Source organism: Myxine glutinosa, chromosome 5 (genome assembly GCF_964187855.1).
Source record: "Myxine glutinosa chromosome 5, kmMyxGlut1.1, whole genome shotgun sequence".
Taxonomy (NCBI): Eukaryota; Metazoa; Chordata; class Myxini; order Myxiniformes; family Myxinidae; genus Myxine; species Myxine glutinosa.
In genome coordinates this window covers 110,019,148-110,039,756 of record NC_136265.1, presented here as the reverse complement: position 1 = coordinate 110,039,756, position 20,609 = coordinate 110,019,148, and the positions used below count along the sequence as shown (strand labels likewise).

At 48.5% G+C, this 20,609-nt stretch overlaps 1 protein-coding gene across 4 annotated transcripts in view; it reads right to left on the bottom strand.

Moving 5' to 3' along the window:
- Positions 1 to 12,339: 12,339 nt before the first annotated feature.
- The window catches only part of LOC137414068 (heme oxygenase 2), a 61,650-nt gene continuing 53,380 nt past the window's right edge, over positions 12,340 to 20,609 (bottom strand). For all 4 annotated transcript variants that reach the window (XM_068099538.2, XM_068099536.2, XM_078778510.1 and 1 more), the window contains exon 6: positions 12,340 to 14,529. In XM_068099538.2, coding sequence (XP_067955639.1) covers positions 14,399 to 14,529 — 131 coding nt within the window. In that variant the 3' untranslated portion in view covers positions 12,340 to 14,398. The remainder of the gene's footprint in view (positions 14,530 to 20,609) is intronic.

Below are 20,609 nucleotides of genomic sequence, written 5' to 3'. Positions count from 1 at the left end.
CATTTGGTGGACGTGTTGGTTTGGTGGATGCGTTGATTTGGCAGATGCGTTGGTTTGGTGGATGTGTTGGTTTGGCGGATGTGTGTTCATTTGGTGGACGTGTTGGTTTGGTGGATGCGTTGATTTGGCAGATGCGTTGGTTTGGCGGATGTGTTGTTTTGTTGCAGGTGTTGGTTTAGCGGATTTGTTGACTTGGCAGATGCGTTGGTTTGGTGGATGTGTTGGTTTGGCGGATGTGTTGGTTTGGCAGATGTGTTGGTTTGGCGCAGGTGTTGGTTTGGTGGATGTGTTGATTTGGCAGATGTGTTGGTTTGGCCGATGTGTTAGTTTGGTGGATGTGTTAGTTTGGTGGATGTGTTGGTTTGGTGGATGTGTTCGTTTGGCGGATGTGTTGGTTTGGCAGATGTGTTTGATTTGGAGAATGTATTGAATTGGCGAATGTGTTTGTTTGGAGGATGTATTGGTTTAGCGGATGTGCTGGTTTGGCGTATTGGTTTGGCGGATGTGTTGGTTTGGTGTATGTGTTGGTTTGGCGGATGTGTTGGTTTGGCGGATGTGTTCCTTTGGCAGATGTGTTGGTTTGGCGCAGGTGTTTGTTTGGCAGATGTGTGGGTTTGGCTGATATGTTGGTTTGGATGATGTGTCAGTTTGGCTGATGTGTCGGTTCGGCGGATGTGTTGGTTTGCCGGATGTGTTGGTTTGCCGGATGTTTGTTTTTGGATGTGTTGGTTTGGCGGCTGTGTTGGTTTGGCTGATGTGTTAGTTTGGCTGACCTGTTGGTTTGGCGGAAATGTGGTTTTGGCTGTTGTGTTCATTTGGCGGATGTGTTCGTTTGGCGGATGTGTTCGTTTGGCGGATGTGTTAGTTTGGCAGATGTTTGGGTTTGGCTGATGTGTTGGTTTTTCGGCTTTGTTGGTTTGGTCGCAGTGTTGGTTTGGCGCATGTGTTGGTTTGGCGCATGTGTTAGTTCGCCGGATGTGTTGGTTTGGCGGATGTGTTGGTTTGGCAGATGTGTTGGTTTGGCAGATGTGTTGATGTGTTTCCAAGAGTTGCAGAGGAGAAAATTCATGCTGATCTCATCAAGCATTGTACTTGTCGAATTATGACGTCATAATTAAGGCACCGATAACATCATCATTAACATATCTTATTCCCCAAGCCGAGTACTTGACAATGAGCCATGTTTAAATTTTTTCCATGCAGCGGTTTCGGAGATATAGAGATGTAAATTTTTCCGATTTTACCAAGATGGCGCCTGTACCACGTGACCGATAACGTGATAATTATCATTTAAAAAATTCTGCAGGAGGAGCGGCACATATTCTGAAAATTTCGTGTCCGTCAGACTTACAGGTGCAGAGGAATTTTTTTTTTCATACAGATCAGATCAAGCGTTGTACTTGTCGAATTATGACATCATAATGAAGGCACCGATGACATCAGCATCAATATTTCTTATTCCCCATGGTGAGTACTTGACAATGAACCATGTTTCGATTTTTTCCATTGAGCGGTTGGTTTGGAAGATATCGAGGTGCAACGTTTTTCCAAGATGGCGTCCGTACCACGTGCCTTTGACGCCATAATTATGAATAATAAATTCTGCTGGCGGAGTCATTCATATGGTAAAATTTCGTGCCATTCGGACCAACGGTTGCCGAGAAAATGCATTATAAAAATGCAGACACGCACGCACGCACGTACACCACACGAACGTACCCGAATGCTTAACCCCGCTTTTCACTTCGCGAGCGCAGGGTACTGCTTGTCCACTTGGCTACAACAATTTGAGGTCACACCAACATACCATGGTCACACCAACATCCAAAATGCAGGACACGCACAAATAAAATATTTATTCCAAAGTGGATAAAGTAATCCTTTGTGATGAGGAACCAAAACAGGTATCCCTGAAACATCGTCCTTGGAAAAGGGAAGATGACTTTAAATCTTTAGTCGACACTTCAATGAATCGTCTTCCAGCAGGAAAGTCAAAACCTTTCAAACGGAAACGGGAAATGCACAGTGGGGGAAAGAGCGGGGGCAAGTTTCTATTTGATGCATTTGTTTACCCATCTTTGAGATTCCAGGAAAGAGGAAATGAAACCGAGACTCATGTTGTTGTTTTTTTTGTTTTGTTTTTATACAACAAGATCAAGGCTCGTGTAAGAGCTAACATTGATCACAAAAAGGCAAACTGACACAAACAACATATGATAAAGGGAGCAGGAGACAAGATGGGGGGAGAGATGGAAGCACACAAGTACAACATTTAAGAGCAGGGACATCGGGAGATCTGTGGGAGGGAGAGGGCTTGGGGGGATGAGGCATGGGAAAGGGGGTGCGGGGTGGGAGAAGTATAAAACACATTGACACTGCTAGGACTTCCAGGAAAGAAGTCGGTATTTCTAAAAAGTGGATTTGGGGTGAATTAGTGGGGGTAGAAAAGATCAGGGTTTTGGATGGGGGAAGATAAGAGATGGTGGTGAACAGCTGTTTTAAAGACCTGGATGGAGGAGTGGGATTGAAGGGAGTGAGGGAGTTTGTTCCAGAGGAGGGAGAAAAGAGTAATGAAGGAGTGAAGGTGAGCAGAGAGTCTTGATTTTGGCAGTTTAACCATAAGAGGGTTGCTGGCAGATCTTGTGCGACCTGTAGGAATATTTGGGGGACAGAGCACAGACAGAGCTGGGGGAGCAAGCCCCGAGAGGAGTCGGTAGAAGACAGAAAGACCACCAACCTGCCTGCGGTGAGTGAGTGAAAGGCCCTTGGAGTTAACTTCATTGCAGGAGATTCCAATGATTCTGAACGCTTTGGTTTCAGCAGCGTGAAGCCGAGCTCGGTGTGATTCAGGACCAGCCCAGAGGGGGAGAGCAGTATTCCATTGTGCTGCGGATGAAAGCCTTGTTTGTGGTGAGGAGCTCAGGTGTGCCAAGGAAGGACTTCGCACGACGGAGGATGCCCAGTCGGCGACTGGCTTTGGAGGCCAGCTTGGAAATGTGTTTCTCCCAGGAAAGATCATGGCAGATAGTGAGACCCAAAGAGCTTGAGTGACAGAAATTATTGGAGAGGATTGTTGAGAAAGTAGATGGGAGGGTTGTCCAGACGATGTTTTCGGAGAGACATAGTAAATGCCTTAAGAGCACATGTGCCTCAACATGTGCCCCTGCATGTGCCCCTACATGTGCACATCGTCCAACATCTTTTCAAGAACCACGTGCAACTGTCCATATATTGGTTCTTATTTGTCCGACACCTTTTGAACTTTTCTACACTTCCTCTAGACAGGGACATGATGGGCACATACAAATGTTGCAACTACAGTCATGTGAAAAAGTAAGTACACCCCATGTAAAGTTTTGACTTTTTCAACATATTTCAACATACAGCTATTTGATCTTCATTTCAACAATATTGATAGATAAAGGTGATATAATATAACAAATATCATGAAACATTTACATTTTGTAGTCCCTTGTATAATTTAAATAAACATAAATGCAAATTTCGCATGTGGAAAAACTAAATACACGCTTGGCTCTAACAGCTGGTATTGCCCCCTTTGGCAGAAACAAGCTCAAGTAGGCGTTTCTTATAACTGTCTACCAGTCTCTGACATCGACTGGGAGAAATTTTTGCCCACTCCTCCATGCAGAATTCTTTGAGCTGTGCGATGTTTGAGGGGTTTCTTGCATGCACAGCTCGTTTCAAATCCCCCCACAACATCTCGATGGGATCGAGATCCGGGCTTTGACTTGGCCATTCCAGAACCCTCCATTTCTTTCTTTTCAGCCATTCCTTGGTGGATTTACTGGTATGTTTGGGATCATTGTCATGTTGCAAGGTCCACCTTCGGTTGAGCTTCAACTTCCCGACAGATGGCCTCACATTATCCTCAAGCACCCTCTGGTACAATGAAAAATTCATAGTGGATTATATGATGGTGAGCTGCCCAGGCCCTGATGCAGCAAAGCTGCCCCAAACCATAATATTTCCACCACCATGCTTTACAGTTGGTATCAGGTTCTTGTGGTCAAATGCTGTCTTTGGTTTTCGCCAAACATGTCTTCTGGTACTGTGGCCAAATAGCTCTACCTTTGACTCATCTGTCCAGAGCACATTGTTCCAGAAGTGCTGGTCTTTGCCTGGGTGTTCATTGGCAAACTTTAGTCTTTCCCTGATGTTCTTTCTGGACAGCAAAGGTTTCCTCCTGGCACATCTCCCATGTAGATCAAATTTGTGCAGCCTCTTTCTCATGGTAGACTCGTGCACTTTGACATCAACAGTGGCAAGAGCTACCTGTAGGTCCCGTGATGACATTCTGGGGTTCTTAGGGACTTCTTTCAGCATGTTGCGGTCTACTCTCGGGCTGAACTTGCTGGGGCGGCCTGGCCTGAACAAGTTGGCAGTTGTTTGGAATCTTCTCCACTTGTAGATGATCTTCCGGACAGTCGAATGATTGATTTCAAATTGTTTGGAGAACTTTTTAAATCCCTTCCCAGACTCGAAGGCATCTATAACCTCCTTTCTGAAGGCCTCAGAGAGCTCTTTTGATCGAGGCATGGTGACGCCACACACTTCAACAACAAAGAGCAAACCAAACTAAATGTCTGAGGTTTAAATAAGCCAGGTTCCTCCAAGATCCTCTCTAACGATGTTCTAATCATTTGCACCTGAGCAGGTGCACCTGATTCTAATTTTAGGTATTTGAAGTAGTGATAAATGTAGGGGTGTACTTACTTTTTCCACATGCGAAATTTGCATTTATGTTTATTTAAATTATACAATGGACTACAAAATGTAAATGTTTCATGATATTTGTTATATTATATCACCTTTATCTATCAATATTGATGAAATGAAGATCAAATAGCTGTATGTTGAAATATGTTGAAAAAGTCAAAACTTTACATGGGGTGTCCTTACTTTGTCACGTGACTGTATTCTGGATTTCCCTCGCTCACTGTAACCGCACAAACCCTTGTAGACCTCCAGCTGATGCCTTCATTGAGCAGATATTGTTTCTCGTCATCTTCGATTCACCGAATTCAGTACGAAACGCTTCCTCCTCACATTGTGAACAAAAAGTGAGGAACTCATCTGATGGGACAATCAGAGATCGGAAGTTGGACTTGGATGTGGTATTCCCTGTTGTGAATGAAGAGCAGGGCGGGATCATCCAATTGAGCAGCACTTCTTAGAGGATCTTTTCTGCAAACCAGACACGATGACAACAATTCGTGCCCACTGAGGATTCTGTGACACAGGTAACCAGAGATGTATGCAGGTGTGTTCTGCTGAGGAGGCCTGAGTTGAACATTCGGAATTGCAACATTTATTCTACCTGTGCTGAACAGGTGTGACAACCTGCACTGATGGACTCGTTCTTTTCCTGTTGGTGAAACTCTGCAGCCTCAGAATGAATTTGTCCGAGTCTGGTGATCAATTTGCTCCAGCAACCGGTTTGATGAATTCAGCGACCATCACCATCCTCGACGCACACCTGAATTCCTGTGCACATGGATTGTCTCTGCACTCACCTGTAGCTTTCCTCCTTTTATTGTTGAGGAGGTTCTCTACGACTTCCTGGTTCAGATGAAAAGTGGATAAATATTTCATGTCAAAATCTCATTGAAACTGCTCCCACAACTGTGTTACACAAGATATGACAACTTATTATTATTATGTGTTTTTGTGGATGACTTGGCATGGAGATTGAGATTCTAACTTACATTGTCGGCATCGACATTCACCAGGTACATTTCAGGTGGGGGGGGGGGGATTTAAAGGGGGGCACAAATTGTGTGACTTGTCCTGTTGAAGCACCCAGACATGAAGTTCACAAAAATGATAATTAACAACTTTTTGCTGAAGCATAGATAATTCGGTAAATTCTATCCTACTAAAGTGTATAAGAAGGAATTTGCACAATTTTTTGTGACATTTTACATTAAAATCGCGTTTTAAGGTGGAGTGTGCAACACATAAAAGTCGGTTTACATGTTTCAGCGTCGGGGAAAATGGGGAGAGATCCGGGGAGGGGGGGCAGATCTCCCACAATCTCCCCTGTGGACGTCCATGATTGTAGGCAGACCTGTACCTGTAGGGTCTCATGTGGTGTCATTCCCAGCTCTAAACTGGCGTGGCTTGCTCAGTTGATTACTAAAATGGCGGCCGAGCACGCCCATTGGATACTTCTCCTTCACGCCGAGTGGTTCATCTTGCTTTGCTCTTGTGTTTGCTCCTCAGCACAGTTCGTCCACGTCACTACCGGTTACACCACATCCTTTCCGGTTCATATATACTCATTAATATTCATGTAACTCCCAATACCACACACCCCAAATCCACCTTTTTCAAACCATTTTCTTTCCTGAAAGTTCCTGTGGGTCCATCTTGTTAATCTCCTGTACTCCTCCTCCCCAGCTCTCTCCCATCCACAGATCTCCTGATGTCCCTGTTGTCTATTGTTGTTGTGCTTTCCTCTCTCTCCCCCTCATGTCTCCCACTGATTTATTATATATACTGTGGCGGGCACAAGGGGCAATAATTCCACGCACCAGTGGGTGACGCGAGCGTCCAGGCGGGGGACGAAAGCACATGCCCCGCCTTTCGACCGATCAGCCACGCCCGGGGACTCGGGGTGGCCTCGGCACATATATGCGGGCTCTAAGCTCGAGCCCGCCCAGTGCTGAAGTACGAGCTTTGAATAAAGACTCTTTGTTATACAAACGAGTTGTGGCCTACCTCTCTGGCAATCGAGTCGTGTGTGCGCAGCACCACACTGGTGACCCCGATTGGTTCAGCCGTTGCTGACCACCGAACGCGCCATGGCCACCAACGCCGTCGCAGTCCAACTCCCGGAGTTCTGGGAAGCGCAAGCCGACGTTTGGTTTTTGCAGGCCGAAGCTCAATTCCAACTCCGAGGCATAACGGTGGACGAGACCAGTACTACCACGTGGTCGCCGCCATCGGGCCCGGAACTGCCGCCCGAGTCGTGTCCATCCTTCGGCGCCCGCCGGGCAACAACAAGTACGAGGCGCTCAAACGTCTCCTCATCGCCACGTTCGGGCTCACGGAGATCGAACAGGCCGACCGCCTCCTGGACCTTCCCGCCCTCGGCGACACACGACCATCCGTCCGGATGGATTCCATGCTGTCCCTGCTTGGCGACCAGCCCCCGGATTTCTTATTCCGAGCACTTTTCCTACGCCAGCTACCTGCACAGGTACGCCTCGTGCTGGCCGGTTCCAAAATAAAGGAACCCAGCGCCCTGGCCGTAGAGGCGGACAAGTATTTCGCGGTCTGCGACACGCGGTTAGTGTACGGTGCTGCCGTCGTGGATCCCGGTGCGGAGGCTCCAGCACCCCCAGTTTCCCTCGTGGCCGCTGCTACGCCCCGTCCACTACCGCCACCGCCACCACCACCGCCGCCGGCACGGCCACCGCGGCCGTTACCGCCGCAAACCTGGTGCTACTACCATGCCACGTTCGGCCACCAGGCTAAAACGTGTCGCCCGCCGTGCTCTTTTGACGGGTCGGGAAACGACCGGCGCTCACTTGCGGCCATGAGCGTCGGCCATTCCGGCAGCCTCCTTTTCATCACGGACACCTTGTCCGGGTGCTGTTTTCTTTGTGACACAGGAGTGCAGGTGAGCGTCCTCCCCGCCTCCACGTCCGACAAGCAAACCGTGGGCCGGGGCCCCGCTTTGCTTGCCGCCAACGGTACACCCATCCGCACATTCGGGAAGCGTTGCCTCTCCCTGCGGTTCGGAGGGCAGCGCTTTCAATGGTCGTTCGTGACCGCCATCGTGCCAATGGCACTGCTCGGTACGGACGTCCTATGTGCGAATGGGTTGTTGGTCGACGTGAAGCGCAGACGGCTCGTCCAGGCCGAAACCTTTAGCTCGCTCGCTTGTTCGATGAGCGGCTCGTTGAGCGGCTCACCGAGCGGCTTGCTGGAAGGTTCCGTCCAGGCGAGTTTAGTTTGCACGCTTCCGGCAGCGGACGACTGTACCCGCCTCCTCGCCAGTTTCCCGGCCCTCACGCGGCCCACCTTCTCAGCGGTGGCCGTTAAACATGGGGTGGAGCACGATATACCCACGGCCGGGCCGCCGGTCTATGCCCGGGCACTCCAACTCGAGCCCACGAAGCTCGCGGTGGCGAAAGTGGAGTTCGCCACGCTGGAGCGGCTGGGGATCGTACAGCGCTCCAACAGCGCTTGGGCTTCTCCTCTGCACATTGTGCCGAAGCCCGGCGGGAGATGGCGGCCGTGCGTGGACTACAGCCGGCTCAATGATGCCACCACCCCCGACCGCTACCCGGTCCCACATATCCAGGACTTTTCCACCCGGTTGGCAAACACGACCGTGTTTTCCAAGATGGACCTCATCCGGGGCTACCACCAGGTCCCCGTCCAACCGGACGACGTCCCGAAGACGGCCGTCATCACCCCTTTCGGCCTCTTCGAGTTCCTGAGAATGCCTTTCGGGTTGAAGAATGCAGCCCAGGCATTCCAGCGGCTTATGGACAGCGTCTTGCGCGACTTACCTTTCCTGTTTGTCTACCTGGACGACATCCTAGTCACGAGCGCGTCCCGGGAGGAGCACCTGCTCCACCTCCGCACGCTTTTCGAACGCCTGGGCCAGCATGGTTTCATCATCAACCCCGCCAAGTGCCGTTTCGGCGTCGCCACCATCGACTTCTTGGGGCACCGCATCACCAGGCACGGGGCTGTCTCTTTACCGGCCAAGGTGGAGGCGGTCAGGGATTTCCCGCGGCCCCGCATGATCAAGGGGCTCCAGGAGTTCCTGGGCATGGTAAATTTTTACCACCGCTTCGTGCCCCACGTCGCCCAGCTCCTCCGCCCCTTGCACCCGGCCCTCTGGGGCAAGCCGGGCAAAGGTGACATCGCCTGGTCGGAGCCGATGGCCGCGGCGTTTGAGGGCGCAAAGCTGGCCCTGGCCGACGCCACCATGCTGGCGCACCCGGCACCCGATGCACCGATCGCCCTCACCACCGACGCGTCGGACTACGCGGTGGGCGTGGTGCACGAGCAGTGGGTGCGTGGTGCTTGGCAACTGCTGGCGTTTTTTAGCCGGCAGCTTCGCCCGCACGAACGCCACTATAGCACCTTCGACCGCGAGCTGCTCGGGCTCCACCTGGCAGTCCGACACTTCTGCCATCTGCTGGAGGGCCGCCCGTTCACGGTTTTCGTCGACCACAAGCCCCTTGTGTTCGCGATGGCCAAGGTCGCCGAGCCATGGTCGGCACGGCAGCAGCGTCACCTCTCTGCCGTGTCCGAGTACACGACGGACATCCGTCACGTGGCGGGTAAGGACAACCCGGTGGCGGATTGCCTTTCCTGGTCCGTCGTGCACGCGGTCCACCTCGGGGTCGACTATGCCCGGATGGCGGAGGACCAGACCGCCGACCCTGGCGTCCAGGTCTTGCGGACCGCCGTCACAGGCCTCCGCGTCACCGAGGTGCCGTTCGACGCCGTGGGCGCGGCCCTCCTATGCGACGTCTCCCTCGGCCGGCCTCGCCCCATCGTGCCCGCTGGCTGGTGGCGCCCCGTTTTCGACACCATCCACGGCCTGTCCCACCCGGGCACGAAGGCATCCCAGAAGCTCGTTGCGGCGAAGTTCGTCTGGCATGGCCTCCGGAAGGACGTCCGCGACTGGGCCAGGACGTGCCTCGCGTGCCAGCGCGCAAAGGTCCACCGCCACACCCAGGCCCCGTTGGCTCTGTTTGCAGTGCCCGAGCGTCGGTTCGACCACGTGCACATCGACTTGGTGGGACCTCTGCCCCCCTCACGGGGGTTCATCCACCTGCTCACCATGGTAGACCACACCACACGGTGGCCGGAGGCCGTCCCATTGGCGGCGACGTCTGCGGCTGATGTGGCGCAAGCCTTCATCGCCACTTGGGTTGCCCGGTTCGGTGCCCCCTCAGACATCTCGTCCGACCGCGGCCCTGTTCACCTCGGAGCTCTGGGCCGCGGTGGTGCAAGGGCTCTGGGTGAAACTACACCGCACCACGGCCTACCACCCCCAGGCCAATGGCCTGTGCGAGCGCTTTCATCGCTCAATGAAGGCCGCGCTCCGGGCCAGCCTCCGCGACGGCGGCTGGGTCGACAGACTCCCCTGGATCCTGCTGGGCCTCAGGACGGCGCCCAAGGACGACCTGCGCGCGTCCTCGGCGGAGCTGGTCTTCGGGCAACCACTGCGGGTACCGGGTGAATTTATCCCCGACTCCACGGCTCCTTGGTCTGCGGCGCAACAGTGCTCTGCCCTTCAGGAGACCGCCCGGAGGTTCGCCCCGGTGCCAAAGGCACACCACAGTTGCCCGCCTTCCCACGTCACCCCGGAGCTTCGCACGGCAAAGTACGTCTTCGTCCGGCACGACGCCCACCGGGCACCGCTACGGCCCCCGTACGACGGGCCCTTCCGCGTGCTGGAGACCGGGGACAAATTTTTCACCATCGACATCGGCGATGCCCCGGATCGCATTTCCGTGGACCGCCTCAAGCCGGCCCACCTCGATCCGGACCACCCTCAAACTTGTTCTGTATCTTGTAATAAAGCCATACAATTCAATTCTTTATGTTCGGGGAAAAAAAGTCTGGAAAACCACAGGTGGGACGGACGGACAGACAGAGTGAGCACAACCCTGTAGTGCAGGGTAAAACCGGTTTACCTCCGGCAAAACCAGTGAGGGAATAATAAACAAGACCGATCGTCTAATAATGGCGTAGCCGGGCTTGTTTTATACATTCGTTGAAGAGGATAGGATAACCTGGGTGGGGATATCAGTTACCAGTGAACAATTAATGTAAATATATCCGTGAAGCCAATGGCAGCATGATAGGGGAGGTGAAAAATAGGGAAATATTCAGCTGTTTTGGATGAGATAATGGAGAAATATGTAATGATCGGTGAGAATGCCGAGGGGGAAGGCGAAGCAAAGATGGGAGAGTTGGGAGGAGGAGGTTTAGGGGTTGTGGTTAAGCGGGAAAGGGGTCTGGGGTGGGGAGCATGGAGGCTTAGAGTGGGGAGGGCATGAAAATCTCAGGGTTGGGTGGGGGAGGTTAAGTGGGAAAGGGGTCGAGGGTGGAGCAGTAGGAGGCTTGGAGTGGGGAGGGCATGAAAATCTCAGGGTTGGGTGGGGGAGGTTAAGTGGGAAAGGGGGTCGAGGGTGGAGCAGTAGGAGGCTTGGAGTGGGGAGGGCATGAAAATCTCAGGGTTGGGTGGGGGAGGTTAAGTGGGAAAGGGGGTCGAGGGTGGAGCAGTAGGAGGCTTGCAGTGGGGAGGGCATGAAAATCTCAGGGTTGGGTGGGGGAGGTTAAGTGGGAAAGGGGTCGAGGGTGGAGCAGTAGGAGGCTTGGAGTGGGGAGGGCATGAAAATCTCAGGGTTGGGTGGGGGAGGTTAAGTGGGAAAGGGGGTCGAGGGTGGAGCAGTAGGAGGCTTGGAGTGGGGAGGGCATGAAAATCTCAGGGTTGGGTGGGGGAGGTTAAGTGGGAAAGGGGTCGAGGGTGGAGCAGTAGGAGGCTTGGAGTGGGGAGGGCATGAAAATCTCAGGGTTGGGTGGGGGAGGTTCAGTGGGAAAGGGGGTCGAGGGTGTAGCAGTAGGAGGTTTGGAGTGGGGAGGGCATGAAAATCTCAGGGTTGGGTGGGGGAGGTTCAGTGGGAAAGGGGGTCGAGGGTGGAGCAGTAGGAGGCTTGGAGTGGGGAGGGCATGAAAGTCTCAGAGTTGGGAGGAGGAGGTGGAAGACTTGGTCACGTTTTACATTGTGTGGATGTTCCGTGGATCCCTGGTGGTCTTTCGGGGTTCTACCATCTCTCACCTTTAAAAGGGGGGGGGGGGGGGGGACTTAGGTTGAGAAAAATACAATATAAAAAAGAGAAGGGCAGTTGAGAGGAGAAAGGAAGTTTAAAAAAAGGAAGTCACATGGCAGTGAGGTTAAAAACAATTCCACCAGATTTGCAAACTTCATCAAAGCTTTTGCAATGGATAAGTTGGTCAGTCGGATATTCCACAATCAGAATGTATTGGACATCGGTGAACATAAGCTGGAGTTCTGCTGCATTTGTCCAGTCTCCGCTGGAATTGTCCAAGTCGGAAGGCATCCAAGAGTTCCCTCATTTATTTCCTTCCTTCATGTCAAACTTTTCTTCAAACAATGTTTGGAATGGAAGCTCGCTCCCACAAAACTACCTGAAAAGGTAAGAACAACGACTCAAAAAGAGAGTACTCTTGGAAAGTTCATGTATTCCACGACGACCTTGACAGGGGGCCATGCCACGGACCATCGGAGAGCTAGTAAAAATACAAACACGCAGGTGAGACATGAGTGCTTTTATTATTTTTCAAAGCTTTCATCCAGGTACATCCCTGCAGCATGAAAACACATTGACAGGTACACATTCAGGTCCTAATGGATTACTCTAGTCATCAAAACATTGGATGAGGAAAAAAAAAGAAGAGGAAATCATGGAAAAATGTTCCAATTTCTTGAAACAACTTTAAAGCTGCGAGTGTTGTTTGTGCACACCTTGCCTTTGAAGGCAAAACAAACACCACATCCTAAAGCAAGGCCGAGGTCCTCGTTCCGACGACGTGCGCAAAGCCAGCATCGAGGATCCACCTGACAGTGGAAGGAAAATATCCACCTGTCCAGCAAGCGCACCGTCCTCGGTGCTCACGGTTTGTTTCAACTGTGCCTCGCGAACTACCCGAGATTCGCTACCGTCTGGTGCCAGGTAGGTGCAACCGGTGTCCACATTCAGAGCCCCAGAGCATGTCTGGTGTGTACCTGGACGTGCCAGTCGCGATCATAACGGCACGAGCTACCAACATCCGATCGTCGTCAAACACGAAAACCCGCTAAACTCTGACGGAGGTTCAAGGTGGGTCGTCATCACAACACCCTCATGTGACAAAATGGCGCCCACGTTGGGCAATTTGCCATTCCTATTCACAGGTAAACAGAGCTGCTGGGTCAAACCGTTAATGAAACTTACAAATATGGCTTCATTTCAAAAGAAGAAAGAACAAGCATTACGTGGTCTGGAAGTTTCTACACAAACATCACTGAGGTTCAAAAACGAACGAGGGCCGATGCATCCTGGATTAGCAAAAGTGGAAACGTGCACAACTCCACCCTGGATGTGTCTACCACTCTAACCTGGGCAACCTGCTGCCCGAAACGACAGCATTCTGCGACGGAGGTGTTCACCTCTGCAGAGCTCAGCCTCAGCCACAAAAAAGTTATCGACTTCTACCGGGTAACCTGCGATTCCTTCCTGGAGTTCGGGACTTGCAGGCCCAAACCGATCGGGTCATTTGTTTGTTTAATCTTCGATCGGTGTGACGTCACTAACACCAAGTACCAAATGTTGGTCGATATTCCACGTAATATTCACATTCTTCCTTCACAGTGAAAGTTTCGTGGCGGCTCCTGGTCTCTCTCGAGTCTGAACCTTTCCAAGACGTCTCGGACTGCTTTGATGGCCAAGAGGAGCTTTGGGCTTTCCAAACAGAGCAGAATGGAAAGGTGATACTCGTGTAATAAAAAATCCACACCGTACCTACCATACCCGAGTATTGCACCAAAGGCAGGAAATGACGTATTGTCCAAAATGGCGCAACAAGACAGGTTCACTCGGCGCTCGCTTGCAAGTGCAGGAATACATGGCCCCACAATTTGGCAGGAATAATTTCAACTTTTGGAATGCTGTTCCGATACTTTTGGTAATAGTGCGTGTGTGTAGAAATGAGGAAATAAAAAGAGAAGGGGAGGATAATAAGAACAAAATGGAAGGTGGGGCTGAGATGGAAAGGAAAAAGGGACGTATGGGGAAAAAAGGGACGCGAGAGTGGAGCTGTCAAATATTTACACACAGAGTATGTAGATGATCCCTCAGATGATGATTTGGGGGGGGTTTGGTCAGAGAAAGATGATGTATTGTTACCAACAATATGACATAGTTATGAGAATGGGGCTTTCCATTGCACAGGTGAAATGAAATGGATTCAAGATGAGCCAAATAAACATGGATTCAAGATTAGCCAAATAAACATGGATTCAAGATGAGCCAAATAAACATGGATTCAAGATGAGCCAAATAAACATGGATTCAAGATGAGCCAAATAAACATGGATTTAAGATGAGCCAAATAAACATGGATTCAAGATGAGCCAAATAAACATGGATTCAAGATGAGCCAAATAAACATGGATTCAAGAACCAGCGACATGCCCTTAAATTATGCCGAACGTGCATCCTACTTACATTATTGTGCTAAACAACAACACAACAATAAAACGAAATGATAATATTTCAAGTCAAATGGAAAAACCAACAACCTACGATATGCATAAACGTGCGTGAGCATAGGCCTAGTGAAAGAGGCCAAAGATGGAAAAGGAGGCAAAAGCGGCAGCAACAACGATCACGAGGATGACTGCCGGGTGTCTCAGCAGTGCTTCCAGTGAATGCAGAGGACAGATTGTCGAAGGACTGGAGGAACCTGTGTGCGAAGAACATCACAAACCTCAACAAGTGACCTTATGCTTTACCGTGCCGGGTGTAAATACCACCCCAGCTCGAGCCGTTGTATAAAGTACGTACTATTCCAATGTGAGCAAGTCTATAAAGTACGTACTATTCCAATGTGAGCAGGTCTATAAAGTACGTACTATTCCAATGTGAGCAAGTCTATAAAGTACGTACCATTCCAATGTGAGCAAGTCTATAAAATACGTACTATTCCAATGTGAGCAAGTCTATAAAATACGTACGACAGTATTCCAATGTGAGCAAGTCTATAAAGTACGTACTATTCCAATGCGAGCAAGTCTATAAAATACGTACTATTCCAATGTAAGCAAATCCATAAAGTACGTACTATTCCAATGTAAGCAAATCTATAAAGTACGTACTATTCCAATGTAAGCAAGTCTATAAGTACGTACTATTCCAATGCGAGCAAGTCTATAAAGTTCGTACTATTCCAATGTGAGCAAGTCTATAAAGTACGTACTATTCCAATGTGAGCAAGTCTATAAAGTATGTACTATTCCAATGCGAGCAAGTCTATAAAGTTCGTACTATTCCAATGTGAGCAAGTCTATAAAGTACGTACTATTCCAATGTAAGCAAATCTATAAAGTACGTACTATTCCAATGTGAGCAAATCTATAAAGAACGTACGATTCCAATGCGAGCAAGTCTATAAAATACGTACTATTCCAATGTGAGCAAGTCTATAAAGTACGTACTATTCCAATGTGAGCAGGTCTATAAAGTACGTACTATTCCAATGTGAGCAAGTCTATAAAGTACGTACTATTCCAATGTGAGCAAGTCTATAAAATACGTACTATTCCAATGTGAGCAAGTCTATAAAATACGTACTATTCCAATGTGAGTAAGTCTATAAAATACGTACTATTCCAATGTGAGCAAGTTTATAAAGTACGTACTATTCCAATGCGAGCAAGTCGATAAAATACGTACTATTCCAATGTAAGCAAATCTATAAAGTACGTACTATTCCAATGTAAGCAAATCTATAAAGTACGTACTATTCCAATGTAAGCAAGTCTATAAGTACGTACTATTCCAATGCGAGCAAGTCTATAAAGTTCGTACTATTCCAATGTGAGCAAGTCTATAAAGTACGTACTATTCCAATGTGAGCAAGTCTATAAAGTACGTACTATTCCAATGCGAGCAAGTCTATAAAGTTCGTACTATTCCAATGTGAGCAAGTCTATAAAGTACGTACTATTCCAATGTAAGCAAATCTATAAAGTACGTACTATTCCAATGTAAGCAAGTCTATAAGTACGTACTATTCCAATGCAAGCAAGTCTATAAAGTTCGTACTATTCCAATGTGAGCAAGTCTATAAAGTACGTACTATTCCAATGTGAGCAAGTCTATAAAGTACGTACTATTCCAATGCGAGCAAGTCTATAAAGTTCGTATTATTCCAATGTGAGCAAGTCTATAAAGTACGTACTATTCCAATGTAAGCAAATCTCTAAAGTACGTACTATTCCAATGTGAGCAAATCTATAAAGAATGTACGATTCCAATGCGAGCAAGTCTATAAAATACGTACTATTCCAATGTGAGCAAGTCTATAAAGTATGTACTATTCCAATGTTAGCAAGTCTATAAAGTACGTACTATTCCAATGCGAGCAAGTCTATAAAATTCGTACTATTCCAATGTGAGCAAGTCTATAAAGTACGTACTATTCCAATGTGAGCAAGTCTATAAAGTACGTACTCTTCCAATGTGAGCAAATCTATAAAGTACATACTATTCCAATGTGAGCAAGTCTATAAAATATGTACTATTCCAATGTGAGCAAGTCTATTAAGTATTAAGCATGTACTCTTATGAATGCAAGTACATCTGTGAAGTATGTGTATTAAGAATGCGGATGCATTTATAAAGTACGTACTGTTAAACGTGTGCAAGTCTTGAGAGTTAGACACGTTTATTTTATTTTTTTAACCAAGTACGTCTATAAAGTATGTACAATTAAAATGCAAGTACGTCGATAAAATATGGACTATTAAAATGCTAGTACGTCGTAAACGTTTTCTGACAGTTTTAACTTTATCTTTGGGTTCTGACAGGCAAATGCAATTTCAAATTTTGGGTCATGGACAAAAAACATTTGGGACCACTGCTTTAGACCCCTTAGACATTAAGATTTAGCCTATTGGAATGTATCATTTAGACATTAGACCCAAAAGATTCCTTATGACCTTATACACCCTTTGGACCCCTTAGGCTTGCACAGGCTTTCAACCCCTTTATATTGTCAAGTCCCTGGCGGATGAACACCAACCTTGGACGAATAGCCAGACGGTCCTTAATTCCAAGGAGCGCAACCGAAATTATGGCGGTTGGTCCGTCATGCGAGGGTAAAGGAGCCAAAGTGCTTACCTGCACGGAGCTCACGGGGCCTATATGCAAACCCACAAACACAGAAACACAACAAATGAAAAATGCCACAATAATAAATTTAATGAAAGTTAAGCACGTTGGTTTGTTGGTTGGGGCAAAGTAAAGGTTGAGGTAAAGTAAATCCTACAGTGAGCCGTCTCCATCAGACACGAAAACACACAAGGAGAAAGATTTTTAAAAAAAGAAGTTTTTAAGCCGGTCGGCACTCAGATTTGCGTCTTAAATGGCCACTAGGAGCCTGGTGGTCATTGGAAGTCCGTGCAGCCACCCATGCGGGAAACGCTTCAACATATGTCGCCGAAAATGCCCAGGCGTGAGCAAGCAGCCAACCGGACCTTCCTCGCTTCCACCGCCAAGGGAGACGCGGCTGTCTGCTCCCCCAAAAGCACCGAGTCAAACAACAGCCCCTCCTTCAACGTGACAAATGCTCCACAAAGTCCCAAAATGTTCTCTTCAAAGGCGCACACGAGACAAAAGCGACCGCCTCAGATCAAAGCCAGAACAAGAGAGAGACAGTTGGTGCGATTCTTCTTCCTCCTAGCTCTGGAACCTTCTCGCTCTGAGGTCACGCCGACCAACGGCAGAGCGCTATTGGATTACCCCATCTCCACGACCAATGACAAACTTTGGGGCATGGCCTGCTGGCTTTGCTTGGTGTGAGCGTCATTACGGCATAGCTTACCTGCCTATAGAGAATGTTCGGGCTTCAGGGGACGATTGTTGTTGTTGTTGTTGTTGTTGTTCTTGTTGGCGAAACGAGGGTTTTTATGGCCGGCTTTGTTATAAAAAATGTAGGGAAAAACCACAGGGGGCAATCATACAGGGGAAACTAATCTTAACCCCTCTCTAGATAACACAAGCTCCACCCCCATGTAAAGACACATAAACAATCTTAAGCTCAGTTTTCCCCTAATTACAGACTTGGCATTTAATATGGAATATTTTTTTGGTGGGGGTGAACTTACTTTTCAAGATGTCTTAGAACCAAAAGTTCATTGGAATTATGTTGAAATTATTCTAGATTTTGTTAATGTGACCTTTAAAAGAAACAAAAACCACATTTGACATTTCGAAACAAATAAATTGATCCTTGAAAGTGATGTAAACTGATATCTAACTCAATTCATGGACAGTACTGTGTTAAACTTCTGCACGTTTTCCAGAAGTATCTCTTTATTTTGCACATTAGTCAATTTTTTTTTTAACAAAAACAAAAGTTAAATTACGACTGGGATTACGGACAGTAAAATTACAGTTCAGTACTTCGTGTAACCCCCACGAGCATTCAGGAGAGCACGTACACGTTGAGGCATGCTGTTCACGAGATTTGCCAAGGTTTGGACAGGAATGGCTTGCCATGCAGTGACAATAGCTGCTGCAATTCACACACAGAGGTCGGCTGCTGGTCCAAGTGGTCGATTTGACGCGTTAATTCTGCCCACAAGTTCTCTATCGGATTCATATCCGGGGACATGGCAGGCCACTCCATATGCTCTACACCACGGTCAGCAAGAAAGTGTTGGATCATGCGAGCATGATGAGGCCGTGCATTGTCATCTTGGAAGACAAAGTTTCCTCGACAGGCTGCACGAGCAAATGGAAGCAATGTTTCTTCCAGAATGGCCCTGTATTTGAACTGGTTCAGGTTTCCATTCAGAACAACCAGGTCAGTTTTGCCCCCTGCATGAAAAGCAGCCCAAACGGTCACCCCACCACCTCCAGCTTGGACTCTTGGCACTATACAATCTTTGTTGTAGGCTTCATGCACTTGTCTGCGCACTCGGACGCGGCCATCTTGACGATAGACCAGAAATCTGGACTCGTCACAGAAGATCACGTGATTCCAGTGTCCTGGCTGCCATTGACGGTGCTCTCTGGCCCACTGCAATCGGCGCTGGCGGTGTTGTCTGGTCAGGCGTGGCTTTCTCAGGGGACGCCTGACACAATAGCCTGCTTGAACCAGTCGTTGGTTGACTAGCCTTCTGGATACAGGCACATTTGTCAGTTGCTGCCACTCAGCCCCAAGCCGATTAGCTGACTTGGTACGGCCATTGCGGACTAACCGGGTTTAGCTGGCGATCATCCCTCCTTGTGGTTCTGTAGGGACGTCCTGGCCTCGGTATTGGTGTAGGGACACCCCTCTGAGCATTTCGTTTCAGGATCTTTGACACCTGACCTTGAGTGATGCCATACTGCCGAGCAATAGCACGCTGTTTCATGCCGTAATTTCGTAAAGCCACCACTCCATGACAAACAGCATTGTCGAGTTGACGGACCATCTCCAGAGGAAGCGGCAATAACTTTTGGAGACGTGCAGCAGTTGTTTTCCACTAATACAGAACGCAACAACCCTTGTACACCCGACTGTGAAGCCAATCATCAAATGCACCTGTCCGTACATTTTGCCATGCCACCTGTGATATAATCCTGTTGTTGACTTCTTGCTGCGACAGACAATCAGTGACATGGTTTTTTAACAAATAAATCACCAAAGTGTGAAAGAAACTCACCAGATTGATATACTGAGTAAAGAAAGTAAACCAAAGTCCCAAAAAAAAAATCCATATTAAATGCCAAATCTGTAAATACATCGAGATTGGCTTCTGACTCGCATAGGTCCATGCTATCCTACACAGATATATCTCCACTATAGTACTTCATCACCTACCCCCACAAACATAAGAATATATTTCAGACCCTTCAAGACATTTACACCCTTTAGACTGCTTATACCCTTATGCATTTTAAGGGCATTTTCCCTGCTAGAGCAGGGTTTAGCCTTGCGGTCCCCATGACAATCTTCTCCATTTTGCCCTATTTTCTGCATCTCTCCTTGTTAACCCCCTTGCCCGCATTTCTTCTTCCACCATCTTTAGCCAAGTCTTTCTCGGTCTTCCCCGTCCTCTACTTCCTTCGACATTCATTTCCATCACTCTTCTCAACCAGTCACTTTCATCCTTCCTCAACACATGACCAAACCAACTCAACCTGTTCCTCTTCACAGCATCCATCACAGGCTCTATTCCCATCAACTTTCGCAATTCATCATTTGTATTCCTCTCTCTCTCAACGATACTCTGCACATCCACCGAACCATTCGCATTTCCACCCTTTCCAGCCTTCGTTGCTGCTCTACGTTCATTACCCATGTCTCGCTCCCATAAATCATAACACTTCTCACACATGCAGCATACACCTTTCCCTTCAGCTTCAACAACACTCCCCTCCTCATCAGCACGCCACTCAGTTCCCGAAACTTCTTCCATGCACATATCACTCTAGCAACCGTTGCCGAGTCCGATCCACCTTCTCCATTCAGCATGTCTCCGAGGTAGCAAAATGTTTTCACACCTTCCAGCTTCACGCCGTCTCCAAGATCTAACTCAACATTTCCTCCATCTGCTTATACCCTTATGCATTTTAAGGCCATTTTCCCTGCTAGAGCGGGGTTTAGCCTTGCGGTCCCCATGACGATCTTCTCCATTTTGCCCCATTTTGCCCTACCGAGCTCAAAATCCTTAGTCCCAAACCCATCTCTCTCTGTTCCCACCTTTCCCAGTCGAACCAAACTGCTCCTGGACTCTGTGACCTTCTCTCCTGACAAGGTGGAGGAGTTTTTGT